The 21547-nt window shown below is 38.0% G+C and overlaps 1 protein-coding gene across 1 annotated transcript; it reads right to left on the bottom strand.

Annotated features, from left to right (window-relative positions):
- Window positions 1–11688: 11688 nt before the first annotated feature.
- Window positions 11689–21023, bottom strand: LOC113018183 (protein NLRC3-like). Its single transcript, XM_080298562.1, has 11 exons — window positions 20960–21023; window positions 20679–20778; window positions 19478–19507; window positions 19121–19243; window positions 18551–18602; window positions 17807–18026; window positions 15915–17709; window positions 15651–15824; window positions 15122–15295; window positions 13891–13937; window positions 11689–13814 (listed from the first exon to the last, which is right to left on the bottom strand). The coding sequence occupies exons 3-11, from the start codon at window positions 19483–19485 to the stop codon at window positions 13273–13275; spliced, it is 3135 nt and encodes a 1044-aa protein (XP_080154688.1). The 5' UTR covers window positions 19486–19507; window positions 20679–20778; window positions 20960–21023; the 3' UTR covers window positions 11689–13272.
- Window positions 21024–21547: the final 524 nt, after the last annotated feature.

Here is a 21547-nt window from a genome sequence, read left to right as displayed (position 1 = left end):
TGCTTCACCCCAGGAAGAGGAGCAGTTTGAGAGCGATACTGTGTGTTTAACCCTTTTATTTACTGCTCACATCAACTTTTAAGCTTGTTAACACTTTCTTCTATATAAATAAACTTCAGTTTAGAAATGTCAGAGTTATCACTGAAGTTAACAAACAGTCCTTCAGTTTCAGTCAATGCAGGAGGATAATGATCCTAAACATACAGATAAGGCAGCCACTGACATGATGCTTATGTTGCATTTAAGTTTATGTTCATTTCAGTTGTTTCTCTCCCTCAAACACCATCAGAGGTGAGAGGGTGCAGCAGGTGTAGTAGTTGGTATATGAGGCAGTAAATAAATTAAAGATTTTTCAAACACATTCATCTCCACAAAAATGTGATAAATGTTTGACAGGAATAAAAAGAAACTCTGATCCTTCTTTAAAAGTATTTTTCTGTTATTATGGTCGAGTTGATCACACAAAATCATCTTGAGCAGGGACGTGGCTAAATACAGGTATGTGAGAACCAGTCAATATTAAGGTCTCCAGTGACTGACTGCAGCTTTGTACATGTGACCTGGAGATACTGGATATTAGAACTTGGTGGTCTGTAACAGCAGCTCACTAGTACAGGTTTCACAGGAGGAAGCTGGACCTGTAACCACAGAACTTCCAGTTGGATCAACAGTCACAGCAAGAATCAGCATCTGCACATTTATCATCAAGAGCAGCAGGGGGCGCTGTTACACACAGAGGCAGGTTCTCTCCCAAATGTGTCCAGAACAAGAGCTGAGCAGCTTTTTCTGTGAGTCAAAGTATTTCTAACAAACTACAGCAGATCACAGAGCCTGTGTCAGCTCAGCTCAGAATCAAACAGTGAAGCTGACCTGTGTAAGTCAGCAGGTCAGACAGTATGTTAATGAGGGCAAATCTACAAAGCAGTAATGAACTTTTCATAAACCACATTTAATACAAATCTATGATACGTCCATAAGTCTGCACCGTCTGAAACCTCCTCACATTTCAGCCTCATTTCTCATCATATTGTAATCTACAGTAATTTATGGTTCAGTGAGTTTTGCTTGGAGTTTCCAGCTTCTGAGAGCATTATTTACATCACTGAAGTATTTATGATTCCCCTGGTATAAAAAAGCTAAAGAATTGAAATGTAAGAAATCTGTCCTCTCCTCATCCTTCACCACCCTCAGGGTGACCTTCATTTTCTTTGCTGTCTTCACCTTCATCATCCTCTGCATCGTCTTCTTGCTCACTGTCTGCACACACACACACACACACACACACACACACACACACACACACACACACACACACACCTCTACATCAATGAAGGAAACTGCACAGATATGAGCCTCTTAACCTGCTCACAGCCTCATACTGTTTTTAACATCAGAGGTCAGCAAGGATCGCCATAACAACTGTAACTAATACCAGAATAGGTCAAAGGTCAGCGTTGTTAAAGTGGTTAAATATATGAAATACTCAACAGTGTGTCAGAGAGAAGGGAGCAGCTATCAGTCTGAGTCATACACTGAGCAGTTTGGCAGCATTCATGGTTTTATTGACACAGTTATGATCAGTTTGAAGTGTTGCAGCATGTTCACTCCTGCTCTGCATGTTGTGCAGTTACTGATGTGTTAAACTGTGTGTGTGCAGGCTGTGGCTCTGTTTCACTTCCACAGTTCAACTACAGAGGGCGCTAAAATACACATGTGTATACACATGTGTATACACATGTGTATACACATGTGGTATACCACATGTGTATTTTAGCGCCCTCTGTAGTTGAACTGTGGAAGTGACCCATGTGGTATACCACATGTGTATACACATGTGGTATACCACATGGGTATACCACATGTGTATACACATGTGTATACAACCGGTGGTACACATACCGGTGGTATACCATGGTATCCAGCCGGTGATGATCTGCAGATCATCACCGGCTGGAACCATCACCGCCTCACTCGGACCACTTACCCCTCTCATGCAGATCCTCCACCTACAATAAGTAACACAGTTCTTGTCCATATTTGGTCTTTCCTGACCTGCAGAAAAACACCTTCTGAACTTTACCTCCTCTCGGTACAGTGACTCAAAAGTCTCCTGGTTTTGTTCCCTCAGCCTGACTTCCCTTTTCCCCACGTCACAGAATTCATATGTGTATAGTTTCCTAGTACTTCATGTTTGTTGTACAGTTCACGTTTGCTAAACTACTTCTTAGAATCTCACGTACATCATGGTTCACAGTTCATAGTCACATCATAGCTGTGATTCTGTGTTTGTAAATAACGTCTTGTTATCATGTTTCCCAGTGACTCTGTTTGTATCTGCAATTGAGTCCGTTTGTCTGGTTTGGTCTCTGACTGTGACACAGTGACGGAGATGAGGCTGAATACTGGGCTGTTTTGTCACATGGTGCAAGCAGAATCATCTGCAGCTCAACGTAACAAATAAACACAACAAATAAATGGATCTGGCTGTATGGGTACTTAATAATCAAGCTGGCAGTAATGTTGTGGTGTTTAGTAGACAGGAGGGTGGGGAGTGTGAGAGGAAATGACACACAGGACATGGTTTGAGGTAGATTCATACCCAGGCCCTGCAGTGAGGACTATAACCTTCACTACATTGGTCATCTGCTCAGCCAGGTTAACTATAACAACACTGTCAATTCAGTCTGACAGTGAGTTAGTGAGTTAATGACAGTGAGTCAAACCCACTCCCTCCTCCAACTATGACGGCTTAGACAGAGACTTTATGCAAGCTTCTTTGAAGCTGGCAGACAGTGAAGGTGAAGGTGAGCATAACTGAGTTCTAACGACTCCTTCTTACTTTAATAACTGGTAAATTTCACTGAAGTTCAAAACAACTCTCAAACCACCAGGAAGGAGACAACAGAAGTATTTATTTTTACCTTCATTGTAATTTCTTCCTTATAAGCTGGTGAGAGGTTGTTGTTGTTGTTGTTGCTTTCAATTTGTAAGATTCCTGCATGAAATGATTTGATCGAATATTTTTAATTTTATATTTTAAATGGTTTACTGTTGTCTATCAGGAAGAGGAATACAATATCTCAGGGTATCTCTGTTTAGCCTGCTGTTCTTGCTACATAACAGGGATATGTGTTTTCCTCTTCAGAGATTACAAAAGGGTTCATGTTCAAAGAAAGACTTTAAATCCATTTTCAATTTTGTGCCATTTGGCTAATTGTGCCATTTACTTTCAATATTTTATATAAAATAATGTCAAAATGAGACAGCAAAAAAAAAAAAAATTGATGTCTAAACAAATTAATTAATATGCCTCTTTATTCCTAAGAAAACAGTCAGCTTTGAGATGTTGTTTATTTTTGTTTTTTAGATAGCACAGAAAGGAAACAGGAGGGTGATGAGAGTGTGAGGGGAAATGACACAGGAAATGGTCGGAGGCAGAATCAGACCCGGGCCCTGCAGTGAGGACTCTAGTTTTATCCATCTGTTAAGCTGGTGAGAGGTTTTTGTTGTTGCTTATAAATTCAGTTTGTAAGATTTCTGCATGGGATGATTTGATCAGATATTTTTAGCTTTATATCAACTCTATGATTTATTTTGAGTATTTAATGTTAAATAATCTCAGAGTGCAACATCAAGACATGATGGTGATTCAGAAATAAATAAATAAATAAATATACTTTTTATTCCTTAAGCCAAACACAATATTCAGATGAGAATAAAATGCCAGGAACATTTTATAACCTGGAAAAAAAATCAATGTGCTTCATGTGTTCCTCTCAGAGGTTGAACCAGCTGTCGTCAGGTTTTCAAAGTCAAATTTGGTCTGAAACTCTTTTCATTCACACTTACGGCATCAGGGAAACTTCACAGTACTGATCTACATCATCGTGTGATGGATGGATCCAAAAAAAGTTAAAGGAAGTGATAAAAAGGAAACAACTCATTCAGTAACTTCAGTTTTCTGATGATCTGACAGAGTGAAGAGTCAGACGCTGTTCTTCTGAAGTTTAACGACTTTTCTGCATCAGAATGAAAATCCTCCATTTTCACTTCTTCTGCTTCTTGTCAGGTGAGGACTGATGATCTTAATGTTGCTCTTTAATTCAAAATATACTCAACTTTATAAAACACTTTATGAAATACATGTATCTACATACACTAAATAATGTTGTGATTATCCATCTTGTTTTAAATGTATTATTATTATTTTTTATCTGACAGGTCCAGCTGGGCTCGTCAAGGCAAAACATAATATTTGGTCTGCAGCTGAAGGATTTAATGGCACACTTAACTGCAACTTATCTTTGTCTGGAAGCACAAAGTTCTTCTGTAAGGAAAAATGTGAGCGAGCAGAAGATATCCTCATTAAAACAGATGGAAGCACAGCTCAGAGTGGCAGATACAGCATGAAGTATAAAGATGGATCTCCAAGAAGAGGAATTGTGTTTTTAAGCTTCTCACAAATGATCAAGTCTGACTCAGGAATGTACAGGTGTGGTTTGGGAAGATCTTCTGCTCCAGATTCATACTTTGACTTTGAGGTCAGAGTTTCAAATGGTGAGTTTTTACTAAAGGTGGGTGAAATTGAAAATATGGAGACCCCCCAGGTCTAATTTAGTAATGTGGACCACTTTTAGATCAACCTGTTCAATCAATAAATACAAGCACGTTTTACCTGTTATTGCACTTAAGTGTCCATGTTATATGGCATGTGACAACTGTACTAAGATAACGTTTCAGCACCTCAGTGTAAAGCCTACAATAATATTCAATGATTTATTGATTCAAATTTAGGCTCTGCTAAAACTGAGTTTTACACCACCTCCAACTATCAAAGTCTAAAGAAAATCTTGCTTTTGTTCAGATTTTCTTTTCTCTATAACTGATTTTGAGCATCAGTATCATGGTTTACATCATGATTTAAATAGATGAAATCTACTAATTTAATTCCTATGATGGAGAGTAACAGAAGAAATGTTTGACCTAAAAAAGTTGATGATCTTCCAAGAGTGTCATCATGCTAAAAAGAAGTTAGTCACCTTTTTTATATACAGGCTCATCTTCTAGCTGTGAGTCCTGAGAAATGCCTCAAAAAATAAGACAAATGAAAAAAAAAACTAAAACATTTGCACTCACACCGGTGAACTTCAAGGGTCTATAACGCTGCCCTCTAAGTTCATAGTATGTATGTTACATTTTGCATGACTTCATTAAATATGCAACAACAAGTTTTGATTCTCAGAGGATCAGGTAAGAATGTGTTTTTCAGATTTTTCTGATTTATTATGAAATGATAACTGTGCTCATTTGATCCATGAAATATAATCATAATACAACAGTGTAAAAAGTGACCCAACACACTAGTATGTTGTATGTTGTATGCTTGTGGGGTGTTTATTGAAGTGCCACACACGTGGCTGTACGTTTCGGCACATAAGTCATAAGCACACAAACTCTCTCTCTCAGGTCTCCGCCTTCACTATATATATAGGGAGAAACCTCAATGGTTAAATGACCACCACCTGTCCCTCCAGCCTCCTTGGCACTGCCCCCTTGAGCTCACTGCCCCACTCCGCCCCTGCAGCTGAGCCAGGGACCACACCTCCCCCACAAACTGGTTCAGTTCAGACTAATTAATGTTCTTCTATTTCACAGATCTGGATAAAAATGTTGGTTTTTATCGCACACAAACTGAGGGAGAAAAGATCACATTGGTATGTTCCAACAACACATATGGACACAGGAAGTTCTTTTGTAAGAATGAGTGTAAGAATGAAGGGGAGATCCTCATTGACACAACTAATAACAAATCTGAGAGTGGCAGATACAGCATTGAATACAGACCAGGATCTGTGTACGGACTGTATGCAACCATCACACAGTCGTCCAAGTCAGACACAGGAAAGTACATCTGTGGTTATGGGAACCCTCTGTCTCCTGATTCATGTGTGAATGAATATGTTCTTGTCATTGATGGTAAGTTTCTTTTCAAAACAGTAAAAAAAACTGTTAACTTTTGGTGACTTTGAGGTGAGATTGTTGTTACTGCCAGAGATCAGCTGATTGGTTGAGACATCATTATACCTTTCTAACAATACAATACAATACAATACAATACAATTTTATTTATATAGCACATTTAAAGACCTGAAGGCACACCAAAGTGCTTCACAGTAATATGGAGAGTCAACATAAGTCAAAAACAGGGTACAAATCAGGCACAAGCACAGATAGGATAGAGGCACTAACAGACCAGGAGAGTTAGATAAATACAAAATATGCTACGAAGACAAAAACAGCAGTGAAATTAATAAAAATAATACATTTAATAAAATCTAATAAAAGATTTAAAAGTTTAATAATTAAAAGATTTAAAAGGGTATTAACTGGTCGGGAAAGCCAAGTCAAATAGATATGCTTTTAATCTTGATTTAAAGGACTGGATAGAGTCCAAGGCTCGAATAGAAGCAGGGAGGCTATTCCAAAGGTTGGGTGCAGCTGAAGCAAAGGCACGATCGCCTCTGGTCTTCAGTCTAAACTTAGGTTGGGCCAGGAGTAATTGACCTGATGATCTTAATGCACGACAAGGAGTGTACAAATTAAGGAGGTCAGTGAGGTAGCTGGGCGCAATGTTATTCAGGATTTTAAAAGTGAGTAGCAAGATTTTAAACTCAATGCGATATTTGATTGGTAACCAGTGTAGATCAACAAGAGGGTCAAATTTTCTAGTGCCAGTAAGAAGGCGAGCCGCAGCATTCTGAACGAGTTGCCGCCTTCGAAGAGAGAAGGCTTGGAGACCACAGTAGAGAGAATTACAATAATCTAACCTGGAGGTCACAAAAGCATGGATAAGTTTTTCCAGGTCCCTGTGTGGTACATAATGCTTAGCTTTAGAAATCTAACTACAGATGATACTTGCTTATCGAGCTTAAAGGAGCTATCCAAATAGACACCCAGGTTACGCATAGAATCAGAGAGAGAGTTAGCTAGGGGCCTCAGCAGGGCAACAAGCTGGTCTCGAGGAATATGGCTGTCGAACACCATAACTTCAGTTTTTTTCTAACATCAACATTTTCTAACATCAAATAAAGGACAAATTGTTGAAGTCTGGATGTCCGATCTCAGAGTATTAATTTCTTGTTGTGCTGATAAATTTATTCCTCTGTTGATTCACAAATATAAACCATATTTCTTATGAAGCTTTAAAAAAACATACAGATATTTAAATATAGTAAGTTTCACAGTCATAATGTGCACTAATAATTTTTAATCAGAGCACATATCATATACAAAACATCATTTTTTGTATTACTAAAAGTTTTTTAACTATTTGAAATCTAAGGTTATGTGTGTTTAAGAAGTGTGAGCTCCACTTTGAATCATTTTTTAAAGTTGTGATGGTGGAGCATCATCATCATCATCATCATCATCATCATCTTTCACTAAAGCTGAGTGTTTCTACTCTTGCAGGTGAAAACAGATGTAGTGCGCTTTATATGAATTTCCCAGTCTAATGTGTAAAAGAGTATCAGCTTATCCATCAGCTGATCTGATGAGACTGACACTGAACGTGACTTTGTGGTTTATCTGAAAAAGTAATAATGATGTAAAGAACAGGAAAGCAGGCAGCTGAGTGATTACAGATCTTCCCTATTGAACTTACTCATAAGCTTCATGTTAATGCTGCATTTAGTGCTTCATACATGTTTGTATTTACCTGTATGATAATATGATTCGTTTTACTGCATGTGTCTGTATCGCTATTGATTTAGTATTGATATTTTTTCTGTTTGTTGTTCACAGATTCAAACCCACCTACTTCCACACTGCAGACAGCAACAACACAGAGTGAAAGTGTCACTGCAGGAGTCTCTACACATTGTCCTGACTCCTCCTGGCTTCTGGTTGTGCGTGCGTCCGTGGATGGTGTTTTGCTGATGGCTGTTTTCCTCATGCTCTGCTACATTAGTAAGACAAGGAGGAACTTTGGACTGAACACCAGAGAAAATGACACAAACATGGAGGTGAGTTTGTGTCACTTGTTTTCATCACTTGTCTGTTGTTGCAGGTTTCAGTGAGCGTTGTTGATTCATGCTGTCAGTGTGACTTTCTCAGTGAAATGTAGTGAAAAGAGGTGATGTTACCTGTTATTACGGTTTCTTCAATAATATCCTTGTAGTGTTAGTCCAATAATCACACAACTGGTATGTTAACGCCAACTTTAATGGTCGCCTTCTTTCGTTCAACCACACAAAAAAAACTGACCCTCCAAAACTTCTACTCCCCCTTCCCACCTGCACGTAGCCATGCCCCCCTTCACTGGACACTTGCGCAGTGGGACAGATACAGCTTAACAGTCGTCTTTACCAGCAGTGGGAAGTGAAGACAAAGTGAACAATTTTAATACCAGACAGAAATATTTTCTATAATTATGTAGATATAAATGCATACAACATATTTTTTGGTCCTTTGAGGTTATTCCACAGCATCATAATTTCAGGATATCATATCTAAAAGTGTGAAAGCCCCTTTAGTTCTGTTTCCAGACACTGTAGTACATGTATGCTGCTCTGAAGCAAACCTGTTTAACTTCCTATGATATTTATAATGTTACATTTTTTTGGGTTTGTTTGTTTCTCTTGAATAAACTTTGTGCTTCTGTTTTTTTAAAGTTCAATTTGCATTAAACTGTGATGCTGCAGGAGGTTATTGTCTTTTTTTTTCAGTTATCTGTAACACATGAGAACTGGGATCCAACCATCAAACACAAAGAGTCCAAAAGCAACAGGACAAAACCCACTCTTCATTATTAAAGACCAAAATCTAACAAGTAAAAATGAATTTTGAGATTTGTGATTTCACAAATCGATTGCTATTTCCCAACTGTAACTGAAAAATGTTGTAAACATTTGGTTTTATTTCATTCATTGTTGTCTACTGTATGATTTATACATCTATGCGCTTACTTATGATAAATATCTGATAGCAGATAATTATCTAACTTTGCTTCTGGAGATTTGTTGTTTGTTTGTGTTGTTTGCTGTTTGTTTTGCATTCCAGTAATCTGATCAAGCACCTCAACTGGAGAATTGCAGAATAGACCCTGTACACGAGAAAATGCTAACTTCCTGGTTTGAGACCGGATGTGGGGTTGTACATTTCCGGTTGCTTTACTTTGCGGTCAATCACTACTGTGTAGATATACTCCAAAATCATGTCCAAAACTCGAAAACGGAAAGATCGCGTTAAGTTACAAATAGCAGAAGGTGGGAACACTCACCACTGTTGTGTCATAAAAAATCTAATGATCAACTTTGACGTTTAAAGAGTTTAGATCGATCAGTTGTTTACATCACTCAACACAAGCAGAACTGCATCACTGCATGCAGAAGACACATCGTCCACATTCAGAAGCACATCTCTGTATAGTGACAATTATTATGATTTAAACAGGCAAATATTCAGCATTCAAACTACAGGTGAAGAATAGTCAAACCAGATGTTTCCCCTGTTTTGTTGATATCAGCTAGTCAAGTACACACCTACACAGCATGTTAACAAACCGTGAAAAAAAGCCACACAAAAATTTCTTTTTTTTAAAATCACATTGTTTCCTGCATCCTGATCGCTGCAGACGATCTCCTCCGTGACGTCTCTCCTGTACAGTACAGAATTGCTGCATTGATCACTAGCAGTGTGACTCTGAGGTGCAGTATTGTATGTCGACGAAACGTTTCGCACCGTCAAAAATTAAAATTGGCTACTTGATTTCACCTATCGCTGGTTATTTTTAGAACATAACACCCGCGATAAACGAGGGACAGCTGAGAAATATAACATTTGAATCCATTTTCTCTTTTGCTCTGAGGCGCGGGGGAAAAAATATCGACAAGTCGATGAACATCATTTACAGACATATTGGGTAAATGCCCAAGACATCTATAGAAATGTAAATCGCCGCTTGATTCATTCATTTGCTTAACTTGATTTGGGCCATAAACAAGGCGCGAATAGGACACCGGAAACAAAGCTCCCCACAGGAGTTTCCACACCGGAAGTAGCATATGCTAACATGCACATAGTCTATTTCCCATGTTGGGTTTTACATGTGAAACACTTTGCACTGAAATTGATGGGAAATACAACAAGGTTTCTTCAATCTGACAAAATGTTAGACATAATAGTGTCTAATGAATGTATCTGGGGACTTTGAGTAAAAATGTGCCTGTTGTTCTTATGAACCCTGTGTCTCAAATGTTTAGTCAGTTTCATTTTCATGTTTGTTTTCCTTTTGTCCCTGTCAAGTTTATGCATCTTAGTCTCTGCCTCAGTGTCTGTTTCGTATCTTATTTTTGTCTTATTTTTGCCCTTTGTGCATTTAAACCCTTAGTTAGGAGTAAATGTGGATTTCCTGTGGCAAACATGAATGTCAGTTTCTCGGTTTATGAAGGTCACCTTTAACTATGACAGTGCTGAGATACGGACCTCCTGTGAAGTTGTCACCATACTAGTGATGAGCAAAGCGAGACTTCGTGAAACATTTGAAGTCTTTGTGCTTGTATTGATGATTCCAAACAATCTGAAACCATCTCCACAGTGGCACCTGCTGGACAATTTGGCTATTTTCACGTCCTGATCATATTCTGTGAAATGGTGACACAGACAAGTTCTGCACAACTTCAAACAAAACCACTTATTATATCAGACTATCAATATCTTCGATCACTACATGTTTTGGAGAAATCCTCCAATACAATTTGGGTAATTAGTGGTACAGTAGAGTACTAAGGTCACATTAATGAAAGGAAGGAGTTTTACCTCAAAATAGTGTTTTGAGAAAAGTCGAAATGTGGAGATTACAGCTGTTGTTTCAAGCCAGACAAATGCCACAGCAGCTATACCCTCACAAAATGCCTCAGTGAAACAAAACAATCAGCTGTCTTATCGTGTCTTGTGATACAACATGCATCCTCTTCATTGCACAAGGGTGTAACCATCGATATCCTTGCTTCTGTCCATTGCCAGACATTTCATTTTATACAAATCCAGCCAACAAGTTTGTGTGTTTGTTCCCTTCTGACCAGATGCAGCTTTCTGCACCACCACATGGCCTTATAACTCTCACCACTGTTTATGTGCTAAAAGAGAAATAAAGTTAATAAATACCAATTCTGAAGTAGAATTTCGCTAACTCATCTACACAAGTCATTTAGTAGACTGTATATAAGCCATAAGAGGTTTGTCTACAAACAACTGTTAATTCCACATTTCCACTTCAAAAAAATAATAAAATAAATCAGTAATATATATTTTTATTTATGTGGCCTCTAATAATTTCCGTTTTATATATTAATCACAGTCGAAATGTGTGTGTGTGTGTGTCCTCCCATGCTCAGAAGTCTGGGCGCTTAAGTTAATTTGCCAAGTTTGAATTAGCAACTAAGGAAGAACAAACTTGGAGTATTTGATGTTGAGAAACAGCTCTTCTCTTTTGTGGCTCACTTTGTTGCTGCTGCAGCAGTGGCATTGACATGAACTTTGCCTCATGTGTTCAGAGAGCTGCACACTTCACCAAACTTGAAGGAGCTGTGTGTGTGTTTTGCTTTCATTTGTGTTTCCACCTCTGGCCACCAGGTGGTGCGCTTTTGTGTTTTCTTTTCAGCTGAGTTGTGTTTTAGGTCCCGTTAGTCAGAATCAGAAGGGTTTTATTGCCAAATGTTGAGCAGGTTTACAACATTAGGAAATTGCTGGAGGAGACAAACAGATATTTCAAATTTAAACTGGCTCAAATAAAAGACCTCTTTAGTAACTCGGCTCCAAACAGACACTGACAGCAGAGAAGGAAACTGTTTACAGCTTAAAAAACAAACCGTACTGGAATCCACCTGCTGGAGGCGCTGTGAGCTCACTGGACCCAATCAAACAGATTAAAATACTCCTGTGTACTTTTCTCTTTCTTCAATCCTCACCTTTTCAGATTATTTTTTTTATCCTACTCTCATTTTCAAAGATGCATTTTTTCATTTATTTACAGATTTTAATTATCTTGGTTAAATGAATCCAAACAGTCACTTTTAAATACACTCTAAGAAATAAAATGTTGTATTTACTCCACCCAGTTATGTCAACTGGTTCCACACAACTGGGTTAGTGAAATATAAAACGTATGATACATTTAACTTGAACAAGAAATTTTAAGTACATCTGATAAATCTACTCAACCAAAACAAGCTCTACTGAAACTATAGGATTAAATCACTTTAACAGAATTGCAACTTACTCTATACAAGTTTGTAAATTAAACAAATCAAGTTTGTTAATTAACCTAACTTTAATAACACTTGGTGTGTATACTACACACATATATACACGGGAGAAGTAAACATACACTGACAGAATATGCAAGAAGTCAAGAAGAAAAAATCCGACTGTTTTCATCTTGATTCTTTTGTCTTCACTTTTCCGTTTCTGTTACAATTCATGAGTGTGTTTTAACACGGAATAAAAACCAAATCTGAGCCTGTAAAACTGTTTCTGTTCAGTCAAGAAACACAGACTGGAGGTCAGACTGTTTTTATTGATTATGAACTGAAGAGAGACGTCTCCACAGCGTCCAGTTAGCCATAAGCTGCTCTTCTTGTATCGGCAGTACTAGAAGCTACATTTGGATCAACACAGACTAATAAATGGATCCAGAACCATCCAGATCAGTTGTTGTGAAAACTGGTCACATAGTGGTGATATTGCTTTTCTCCATGAACTAATTGTACTGTAATGTTACTTAATTTGCATAATAAGAGAGAGACACAAACGTATAGTTATGCAATGTAAAAAATTAAAGACACCTAAACAAAAAATATTTAGAGCCTGCAGCTCTCATCATCACAAAGTCTAACCAACAACGTCTAAAATGTCTAAATTATATGTTCCAAAGATTTCATCCATCAGTCTAAGCATGATTAAAATGTGTATAATGCAACAAATTTAGTAATAGATGATAGTAATGCAACAGATTTAAAAATACAGTTCCTCTTTCCTCAGCACTAAAAGTCCTGTGGGTATTTAAACTGTAGTATATAAGTAACAACTGATATCTGCTCTTTAAAAAAAGGCACCAAAGATGATAAAAAATTTTTTCAGGAGAATCAGTCTAATCCAACATCTCTGGACTGAAAAACAAACTAATATATGTACGAGACAGTTACCTGATATACTAAGTAAGAAAAAGTATGAAACACCAATGTGAGAATATTTCTCTGCACAGTAAGTTCATTATTCTGAGTCAGCACAGAGGTGGATACTAGAGTCAGGCTTCACTCTAAACCCTGCATATACAGGTTCAGTGAAGGTGGTGTTGAAGGTGTGCAGGTGGATCAGTTTATCAGAGGAGACACTGTAAAAGGACACAGTTCCTGCAGAACAGTCCACATACACTGCTACTTTGTGAGAGAGAGGTGAGGGGAGAAGAGGGATGGCTCTTAAATGAAATTTGTGACTTGCATAGTAACCCTTATCATCACTGCAGTTGAGACTCCAGGACTGATAATTCCTTCCAAACCTGCTTTCATCACCATCTCCTTTCCGTCTGATTCCTCCATAAACTACAGCAACATGAACCTCTCCTCTCCACTCGACCTCCCAGTAACAGCGACCAGTCAGACTGTTGGTACACAGCAGCTGAGGCCACTGATCAAACCTATGATCATGATGAGGATACAGCTGGTCTTCTTTCACATGTGTCACCTCCTTGTTGTCATCAGACAGTTTGAGGTTCTTGTGTGCTGTGTTTGGATCCAGCGTCAGATCACAGAAATCTAAAAGGAACCGTGAGAAAAAATGTAGAACAGTACAAGATTGTGTGAATGCAGCTCATAAATCAAAAATACTTACATTTCCTTAGACCTGGTCTCATCCACTGGACTCCTTGAGGCTCCACACTGAAATGAGCACATTATCTTTTAGTATGCAGACGTGGCCTTTATGTTCTCTGATTCATCTTTTCTAGAGAAATAACCTTGTGTTTTATTTTATCTCTTAATAAAGTCAAACAGATAATACGGTTCTAAGGTTTTATGTATCAAAGCACAATTAAAAAAATAAATCATCGGGTCTGTACCAGGTTCGTAAATTATCTAAATACCTAAATACAACCTTCAGTCTGCTTTATTTTCTGCCTCCCTGTGTTTCTGTCACTACAATGAACACTGTGCTTCAAATACTATTTTCTCTTTCAGTTAACACGTGTGAGGATGTTTCCGTTGCTTAGTTATTCAGTGCAAAACAAAACAAATAAATATATAGAACAAAATATTTTGAGAAAAGACTGCTGTGTTCATTCTGATAATGACAAAGGCTTTAGACTTTTTGAGTCTGAATCCGTTTTTCAAGTCAAGTTGTTCCTGTTATTGTTTTTGTTTTGTAGCTTCGGTTATTTCCAGCCTCAATAGACCTGCTGAGTCCTGCATGCAGAAAACAATAAAAAGTTCAATGAGAAGATGATTTTTTTCTCGATTCTCAGGAGGCTATGACAGCAAACATTCCAATTAAGTTAATATTTATTTAATTACACTTTGAATCTGAGTACTTAATTGAACTGAGAGCATATATAATTCTTCCCAATCACAATTAAAAATAACGTGTTCCTGCACAGATGACTTGTTCATGAAAATAGGAATCCTGGTGCCTCAGCTGACTAAAAACAGGGAGGTAAGGCTGTGACTGTGTGGAGCATGAAGTGAGGACATAGGGAACGCAGCAGGAAGCAGCAAAATGAAACTATAAACTGGATCACAGACCCAGAACCATCACAAAGGCACCTGTCAGATCTGGGGTTAAACACATCAAACCTCACTTAGCCATGGTCATGTGATGTTGGTGTTTTGATTGACACAGTCTTGAAACATCAGTATCGAGGGTCCAATCCTTATGTATTTGTTACATTCTCCTTCAAGCTGTGTATCCTTCCTCGTGTTTTAACTGTGATTGGTCATTGAGTCATTCACCCACACAGCTGCCCACTTAACTGGACATACAGACTGTATTACTGGCAATCAGATCAGTGGTTACCTTACAATATGCTGGAGAAAAAAATATATTTTAGCTTTATTTCCTCTTTTCCTACCAGAGTATGACCAGTTTCACATGTGGATCCTCCTTTAGAGCAGACAAAAGCTTCATTCCTGAGTTTCCTGGATGATTATAGCTCAAGTCCAGCTCTTTCAAATAGGAGGGATTGGAGCGCAGAGCTGTGGCCAGAGAGGTGAAGCCTGTTCCTGTGATCTGACAGCCTGACAGCCTTCAAACATACAACATGTCACATCATTGTAATGAACTGCTCTGAATTTGATGATGTGCATGCAGTCAAATTAACAGATTCTGATTTCAGTTAAAGTAGTTAAAAAACAAACAAACTGGCTTTTCTTCACTCAGTTTTAAAAAAGAACAAAACACATTGACTTTCTGTCTTTTTTGCTATGATGGACAATCATAGATAAAGTCATATTTTTCTGATTTAAGAAGTGTGTGTTTCAAGTCTACTCTACTGTTCTCTTTCAGGGCTTACACCAAAAAAGTAACAACATGTTTAATCTACAAAATAATGACAGTTGTTGTGAAATATCCAAATCTCCTGAAACAAAGAGTCAGCTAACCTGAGAGTTTCCAGCATACAGTGTGGACTCCCAAGTCCAACACAAAGCAGCTTCACTCCTGAGTCCTGGAGGTTGTTGTTACTCATGTCCAGCTCTCTCAGTCTGGAGGACTGAGAACTTAGAATTGAGGAAAGAGCCTCACAGCTTCTCTCTGTGAGGTTACAGCCACCCAACCTGGAAAGACATGAATAGCAGTGAACTTTCCAAACTTTTGAAATAAATACTTTAAAGCAATGTCTTGCCAGGATTAAAATGGATACTTACTGGGCTTTGTTGCAGGCTTTGACCACTGGCAGCAGCTGCAGAAGAGCCTCTTCTGAAGCTGAATATTTCCTCAAGTCAAACACATCCAGACCTGCTTCTGATGACAGTAAGATGAAGACTAGAGCTGACCACTGAGCAGGAGAGAGATTAACTTTGGACAGGTGTCCTGAACTCAGGTGATGCTGGACCTCCTTCACTACAGAGTCATCATTCAATTCATTCAGACAGTGGAGTAGATTCATGCTTTTTTCAGGAGAGAGAGCACCATTCATTCTTTCTTTAATGTACTTGACTGCTTCCTGATTTATCTGTGAGCTGATTCCTGTTTGTGTGAGCAGGCCTTGTAAGAGATCCTGATTGGATGGCATCGAAAGACCAAGGAGGAACCGGAGAAACATGTCCAGATGTCCATTTGGACTTTTTAAGGCCTTGTTCACAGCACTCTGGTAGAACTGTCTTACTGAAGACTCATCAGTCTGCACTGAGGCTGTTTCTTCTTCTTCCAGCAGGTTGATACCAGAGTTGGTGAATGTAAGATGGACATTAAGAGCAGCTAAAAACTCCTGAACACTCAGATGGACAAAACAGTAAACCTTCTCACGGTACAGCCCTTTCTCCTCTTTAAAAATCTGTGTGAACACTCCTGAGTACACTGAGGCCTCTCTGACATTAATGCCACACTCTGTCAGGTCTGATTCATAGAAGATCAGGTTTCCTTTACGCATTTGCTCAAAAGCCAGTTTCCCCAGTTCTTCAATCATCTTCCTGCTCTCTGGACTCCAGAGAGGATCTGTCTCACCTTCTCCATCATACTTGATGTTCTTCAGTTTGGTCTGAACCACCAGGAAGTGAATGTACATCTCAGTCAGTGTCTTGGGCAGCTTTCCTCCAGCCTGTTTGGTTTTTAACACTCTCTCTAGAACTGCAGCAGTGATCAAGCAGAAGATTGGGATGTGACACATGATGTGGAGGCTTCGTGATGTCTTGATGTGAGAGATTATGGTGTTGGCCTCTTCCTTGTCTCTGAGTCTCTTCCTGAAGTACTCTTTCTTCTGTGGGTCAGTGAACCCTCTGATCTCTGTAACCATGTCTATATACTCAGCAGGGATCTGATTGGCTGCTGCAGGTCGTGTGGTTATCCAGATGTGAGCAGAAGGAAGCAACTTTCCCCTGATGAGGTTTGTCAGCAGCACATCCACTGATGTGGACTCTGTAACATCAGTGAGGATCTCAGTGATGTGGAAGTTCAGAGGAAGTCGACACTCATCCAGACTATCAAAGATGAACACAACTTTGAACTTTTTAAAGTTACAGATTCCTGCTTCTTTGATTTCAGTGAAGAAGTGATGAATAAGTCCCACTAAGCTGAACTTTTTATCCTTCAGTGAATTCAGCTCTCTGAATGGGAATGGAAACATGAACTGGATGTCCTGGTTGGTCTTGTCTTCAGTCCAGTCCAAAGTGAACTTTTTTGTCAGGAATGTTTTCCCGATGCCAGCCACTCCTTTGGTCAGAACTGTTCTGATTGGTTTGTCTCTTTCAGTCGAAGCTTTAAAGATGTCTTCACACCTGATTGTTGTTTCTGGTCTGTTTGGTTTCCAGGAGAACATTTCAATCTGTCTGACCTCATGTTCAGTGTTGACCTCTCCGGTCCCTCCCTCTGTGATGTAGAGCTCTGTGTAGATCTCATTTAGAGTGGTTCGGGTTCCTGGTTTAGCAATCCCCTCAGAGACACACTGGAACTTCTTCTTCAGGTTACATTTAAAAGTGTTCTCACAAAGTGGATCAGGATTTTCTACAGGAAAGCAACAGAAACATGAGTGTTATGATTATAGAAAATGTGATAATTTCATTCCTGTAAAGACTGAATTTATGAAGAGAAATCCTCTCACTGCTCTGCAGACAGTCAGCCAGCTTCTCCTGTTTCATTATTCTCAGGAAGTTAACTGCAAGTTTGAGAAATGCCTCTCTGCTGCTCCTTCTCTGCTTCTCTTCCTCACTGTCCAACACCTCCTCTTCATCCCTCTGACACTCTGAATAATCTGGATTCAGATCATTCTGCATCTTCTTTAGTTCGTTCTTCACAAACGTGATAATGTTTCCCTCCAGCATCTGGAAAATGAATGACACAACCTGAATTAACGAAAATCAGATCTTCATTGTAAAAATAAATTTTCACAGATTTGTTTTGTGTTTGTTTTCAATTTGAAAAAAAATACCCTGTACGTATGTTCATTTTACAGGAAACAATGAAAAAAAATATATAATTAAAATACTCAATTAAAATAATTATTATAGTTAGTTTTGTACAGGAAACAATAAAATAATAACATAAATCAAATTAAATAATTTTAAGTACTTGGTTATTTCATGGTACATTTTCCCATCTTACATCTTAGTGCCCTGTAGTTTCCTGCAAATTCCACGTAAGTACAGGGTACTTGCACCTTATTTCCAGGTCGTGTTATAAAGTTATGCTGAAACTTTGTTTTGAAAAGTAAAGTAAGTAAAGTAAGTAAGTAAAAAATTAATTCACTGTTGAATTACTTCTGATATTTTGCCATTATTTTATGATGAATATTGGACTGTGCAACATGAAAATAATTACAAACAGAGGTTTGTGTACATGTACAAACCTTAAATACTGAGTCCAGATCAGTTTGATGCTGCAGACTCTCCTGATCAGCTCTGTGTAGACATCATGAAGACATTAGAACCATTTTGCACATAAATACAAGCCACAGATTTCTTCTTCTACTGTTAGATGATCTTCCTGATTAAAACAAGCACAACTGTGCTGTAACAAACCTATTATGTTAATTTATAGACTTATTTATTGGACTCCACTAGTCGAAAACTAACAGGTCAGTGATGGTTCTGTACCATTGTTCTTGTAATGACCATATTATGGATATCTCCTGTACATTGCATCATCACATTAAAAAAGTCAGATTCGTGTTGTTGTGTTGAAGTGTTTCATTTTAAATTTGACCTTTGTGCCTTTTAAAATACCAGCAGCAAGTAAAAGCATCTTACAGCAGCAGCTGAAGCTTTTTTCTGAGTAAAGAAACTTAAAATACACATTAAAAAATTGTATGATGACACTTTGAATTAGCAGCCTGTCAGTTTTACACATGGAGCTCTTTAATCTCAGGACTGAGGCCAGGTGTACCACAGAGCTGTAAGGTAAATGTGAAACATCTTACTCCTCAGCAGCAGCAGATTTTGTTCCTTTAAAGTTCACGATGTTATCCTTTGACAGATCACTCTTCAAAGACACACAGCTGGTTCCAGGTTCAGGTTCAGGGGCATCTGGTGTCTCAGTGATCCTGGTGAACAGAGAAAAAGACCATCAGGAAGGGAAATCACATTTTTCGCCTTCAGACACAAAAAGTACTGGATAAACTTTGCAGGGTTAAATTGAATGAACAAAACAGAGAGCAGGTTTGTTGTAGAGAGTTACTGCATGTTGTATGAAATCACTTCTGTTTTTGTTCTTTTAGCAGTGAAGATAATGCGACAAAGTTTGCATCAAGAAGATAATGTGAGGTTTTGTGTGATACCTTTCCATGTTGGTAAAAACCTGCAGTCACCTGATGGAAGAGAAAAGTGAGAATAAAACACAGATTTTTATTTTTTTCTGTTTATTGAGATATTTGATAGCGATAAGGTGGTGACCTGTTTAATTATAATAACAGTTTTATATTATATTATATTATATTATATTATATTGTGTTATATTATATTATATTATATTATATTATATTATAATTAAGGTTTCATTGTTTGTCAAAAAAAATCTGAAATAAAGTGAGCTTTGTTGTCTGGCAATCAAAGAGTCAACAAACAATCATTGTGATGATTAAACTTTTTAAAGAGGAGATTAAATAGAAAACAAATAATGAAAAATACAAATAAAAAAACATACATGATATAAATCAGATCAAAGATTCACTTTTTAATCATCTTCCTGAACACTGTCTGTCTGCAGCTCTTTGCTGTCTGCACTAGGATAAGATCTGATTCTGTTCTTTCTCTATTAAGGTTTTGTCTTACTTTCATCACTTTATGCTTCAGGAGTTTGACTCTTAAGTAAAAGTATTTTCCTGCTACACATCGTAGATCACATAACACACATTTTAGAAATCATGCTCTTCTTCAGCTGTCTCAGCTTTTCTTTCATTCTTAGACTGTGTGTAACCACTGCAGGATTTAAAGAAACATCTTAAAATAATACAATAAAAACATTTTTAATTAAAATAAATAAATTAATTAATTAAACGATTCAAAGCTCACCAAATGTCCACCATCAGTGTGTTTTATTCTGTAGCTCACTTCCTTGTTTTTCTCTTATACGTTACTGATTTGAATACAGGTGCTCACTGTACTGATGACACGCCTACACTGTTAGACTGGTTAGACTGGTTAAACTGGTTAAACACTGCCTTGTTCTGATGTTTTGCTGAATTTCCTGCCCCTGGCTACTGAATTTCATCCATCAAGTAAAGGTTTTGAACAACTAAACATAAATTATGCAGTTACTAAATGGCGTAAAACATTTTAATTGAATAATAATTATGTTACGAACTGTAGGGCTCTGCGTCCTGACAACGTCAGAAATGATCCAGCCACCTGAATCAGACACATGATAAACTACACAGAGAGCTCATCACCCAGAGGCATTAACGGTTTTGTCAAAGCACATAAAACCATCATCTGATTGTCTGAAAACACAAAACACCAAATTCATGGTTCATGTCTCACCTTTAGTCCTTCCAACAGAGTCTGTTCTGCCTGCAGTGGGAAACCTTCAGCCTCCTCAGTCCAGTAAAAAGGTTCTCAAAGGTTTTGTGGTCACGAGCCCCTTTCAGAGGACAACATTATCCCATATAATCAGCTGATTTGGTCTTAGCTTCACATGATGATGTGCACTGACTGAAATATTTAACCACGTTCACCAGATAGCTGACTGGCTAATGATTCATTTGTAGCAGGACAGAAGACACAGAATTACAGTAAAAATAAATGAATGATAAAATACATACGTTTGCCGTGTGTCCTTCTTTCACTCTACCTTTTTCATCAGCCCTTACAGGACAAAGAACCGAGTGTAGTTTCATATGCAAACACAGCCGTCACGCCCGGCTGCCTGAGGTCAGGTTACATCAGCGAGTTTGTTCCTCTGTTTGTTTTCACTACAGCTTCTGTTCAGTTTTCAGCAACTTCGAAGAAACACACAGTTATTATTAGGTTTGGTTTTATGAGTAAAGTTTGAAGACAGCAGTAAAACAGGAGTAAAAAATAATAATAATTATGTGTGTGTGTTGACCTTGAAACAAAAACATATGATCCTCTGTAATAGGAACTAATATGAGCTCGTATTTATGTGTCTCTTTGGCACACTTAGAAATGTTAATGTAGGTAAACTGGAAAATTTATTAATATTAATAATAATTCAGTGTCCAATCTCAGGTCATTGGCTCAGACGCAGTTTTCTTTCACTCTACCTGAGCTCACCAGCTCGGTAACAGCCCCACTCTTTGGTGTAAATGAGTCTTTATATTTGCTTTCTGTAACTTGATTTTTCTTACTTATTGTGTGCTCACTGTCTGTGTGTTTGTGTGTGTTTGTGT

The sequence above is a fragment of the Astatotilapia calliptera genome, chromosome 3 (genome assembly GCF_964374335.1).
Source record: "Astatotilapia calliptera chromosome 3, fAstCal68.1, whole genome shotgun sequence".
Taxonomy (NCBI): domain Eukaryota; kingdom Metazoa; phylum Chordata; class Actinopteri; order Cichliformes; family Cichlidae; genus Astatotilapia; species Astatotilapia calliptera.
Note: the sequence above shows the minus strand (reverse complement) of the source record. Positions and strands in the feature narration are given on the sequence as shown.

What these genes read in the sequence shown, in the direction of transcription:
- LOC113018183 (XM_080298562.1), bottom strand. An exon ending in TGTATGCTGGAAACTCTCAG is followed by an intron (nt 15,296 to 15,650) that starts GTTAGCTGACTC and finishes GTATGTTTGAAG; the next exon opens with GCTGTCAGGCTGTCAGATCA. An exon ending in GAGACCAGGTCTAAGGAAAT is followed by an intron (nt 13,815 to 13,890) that starts GTAAGTATTTTT and finishes GGTTCCTTTTAG; the next exon opens with ATTTCTGTGATCTGACGCTG.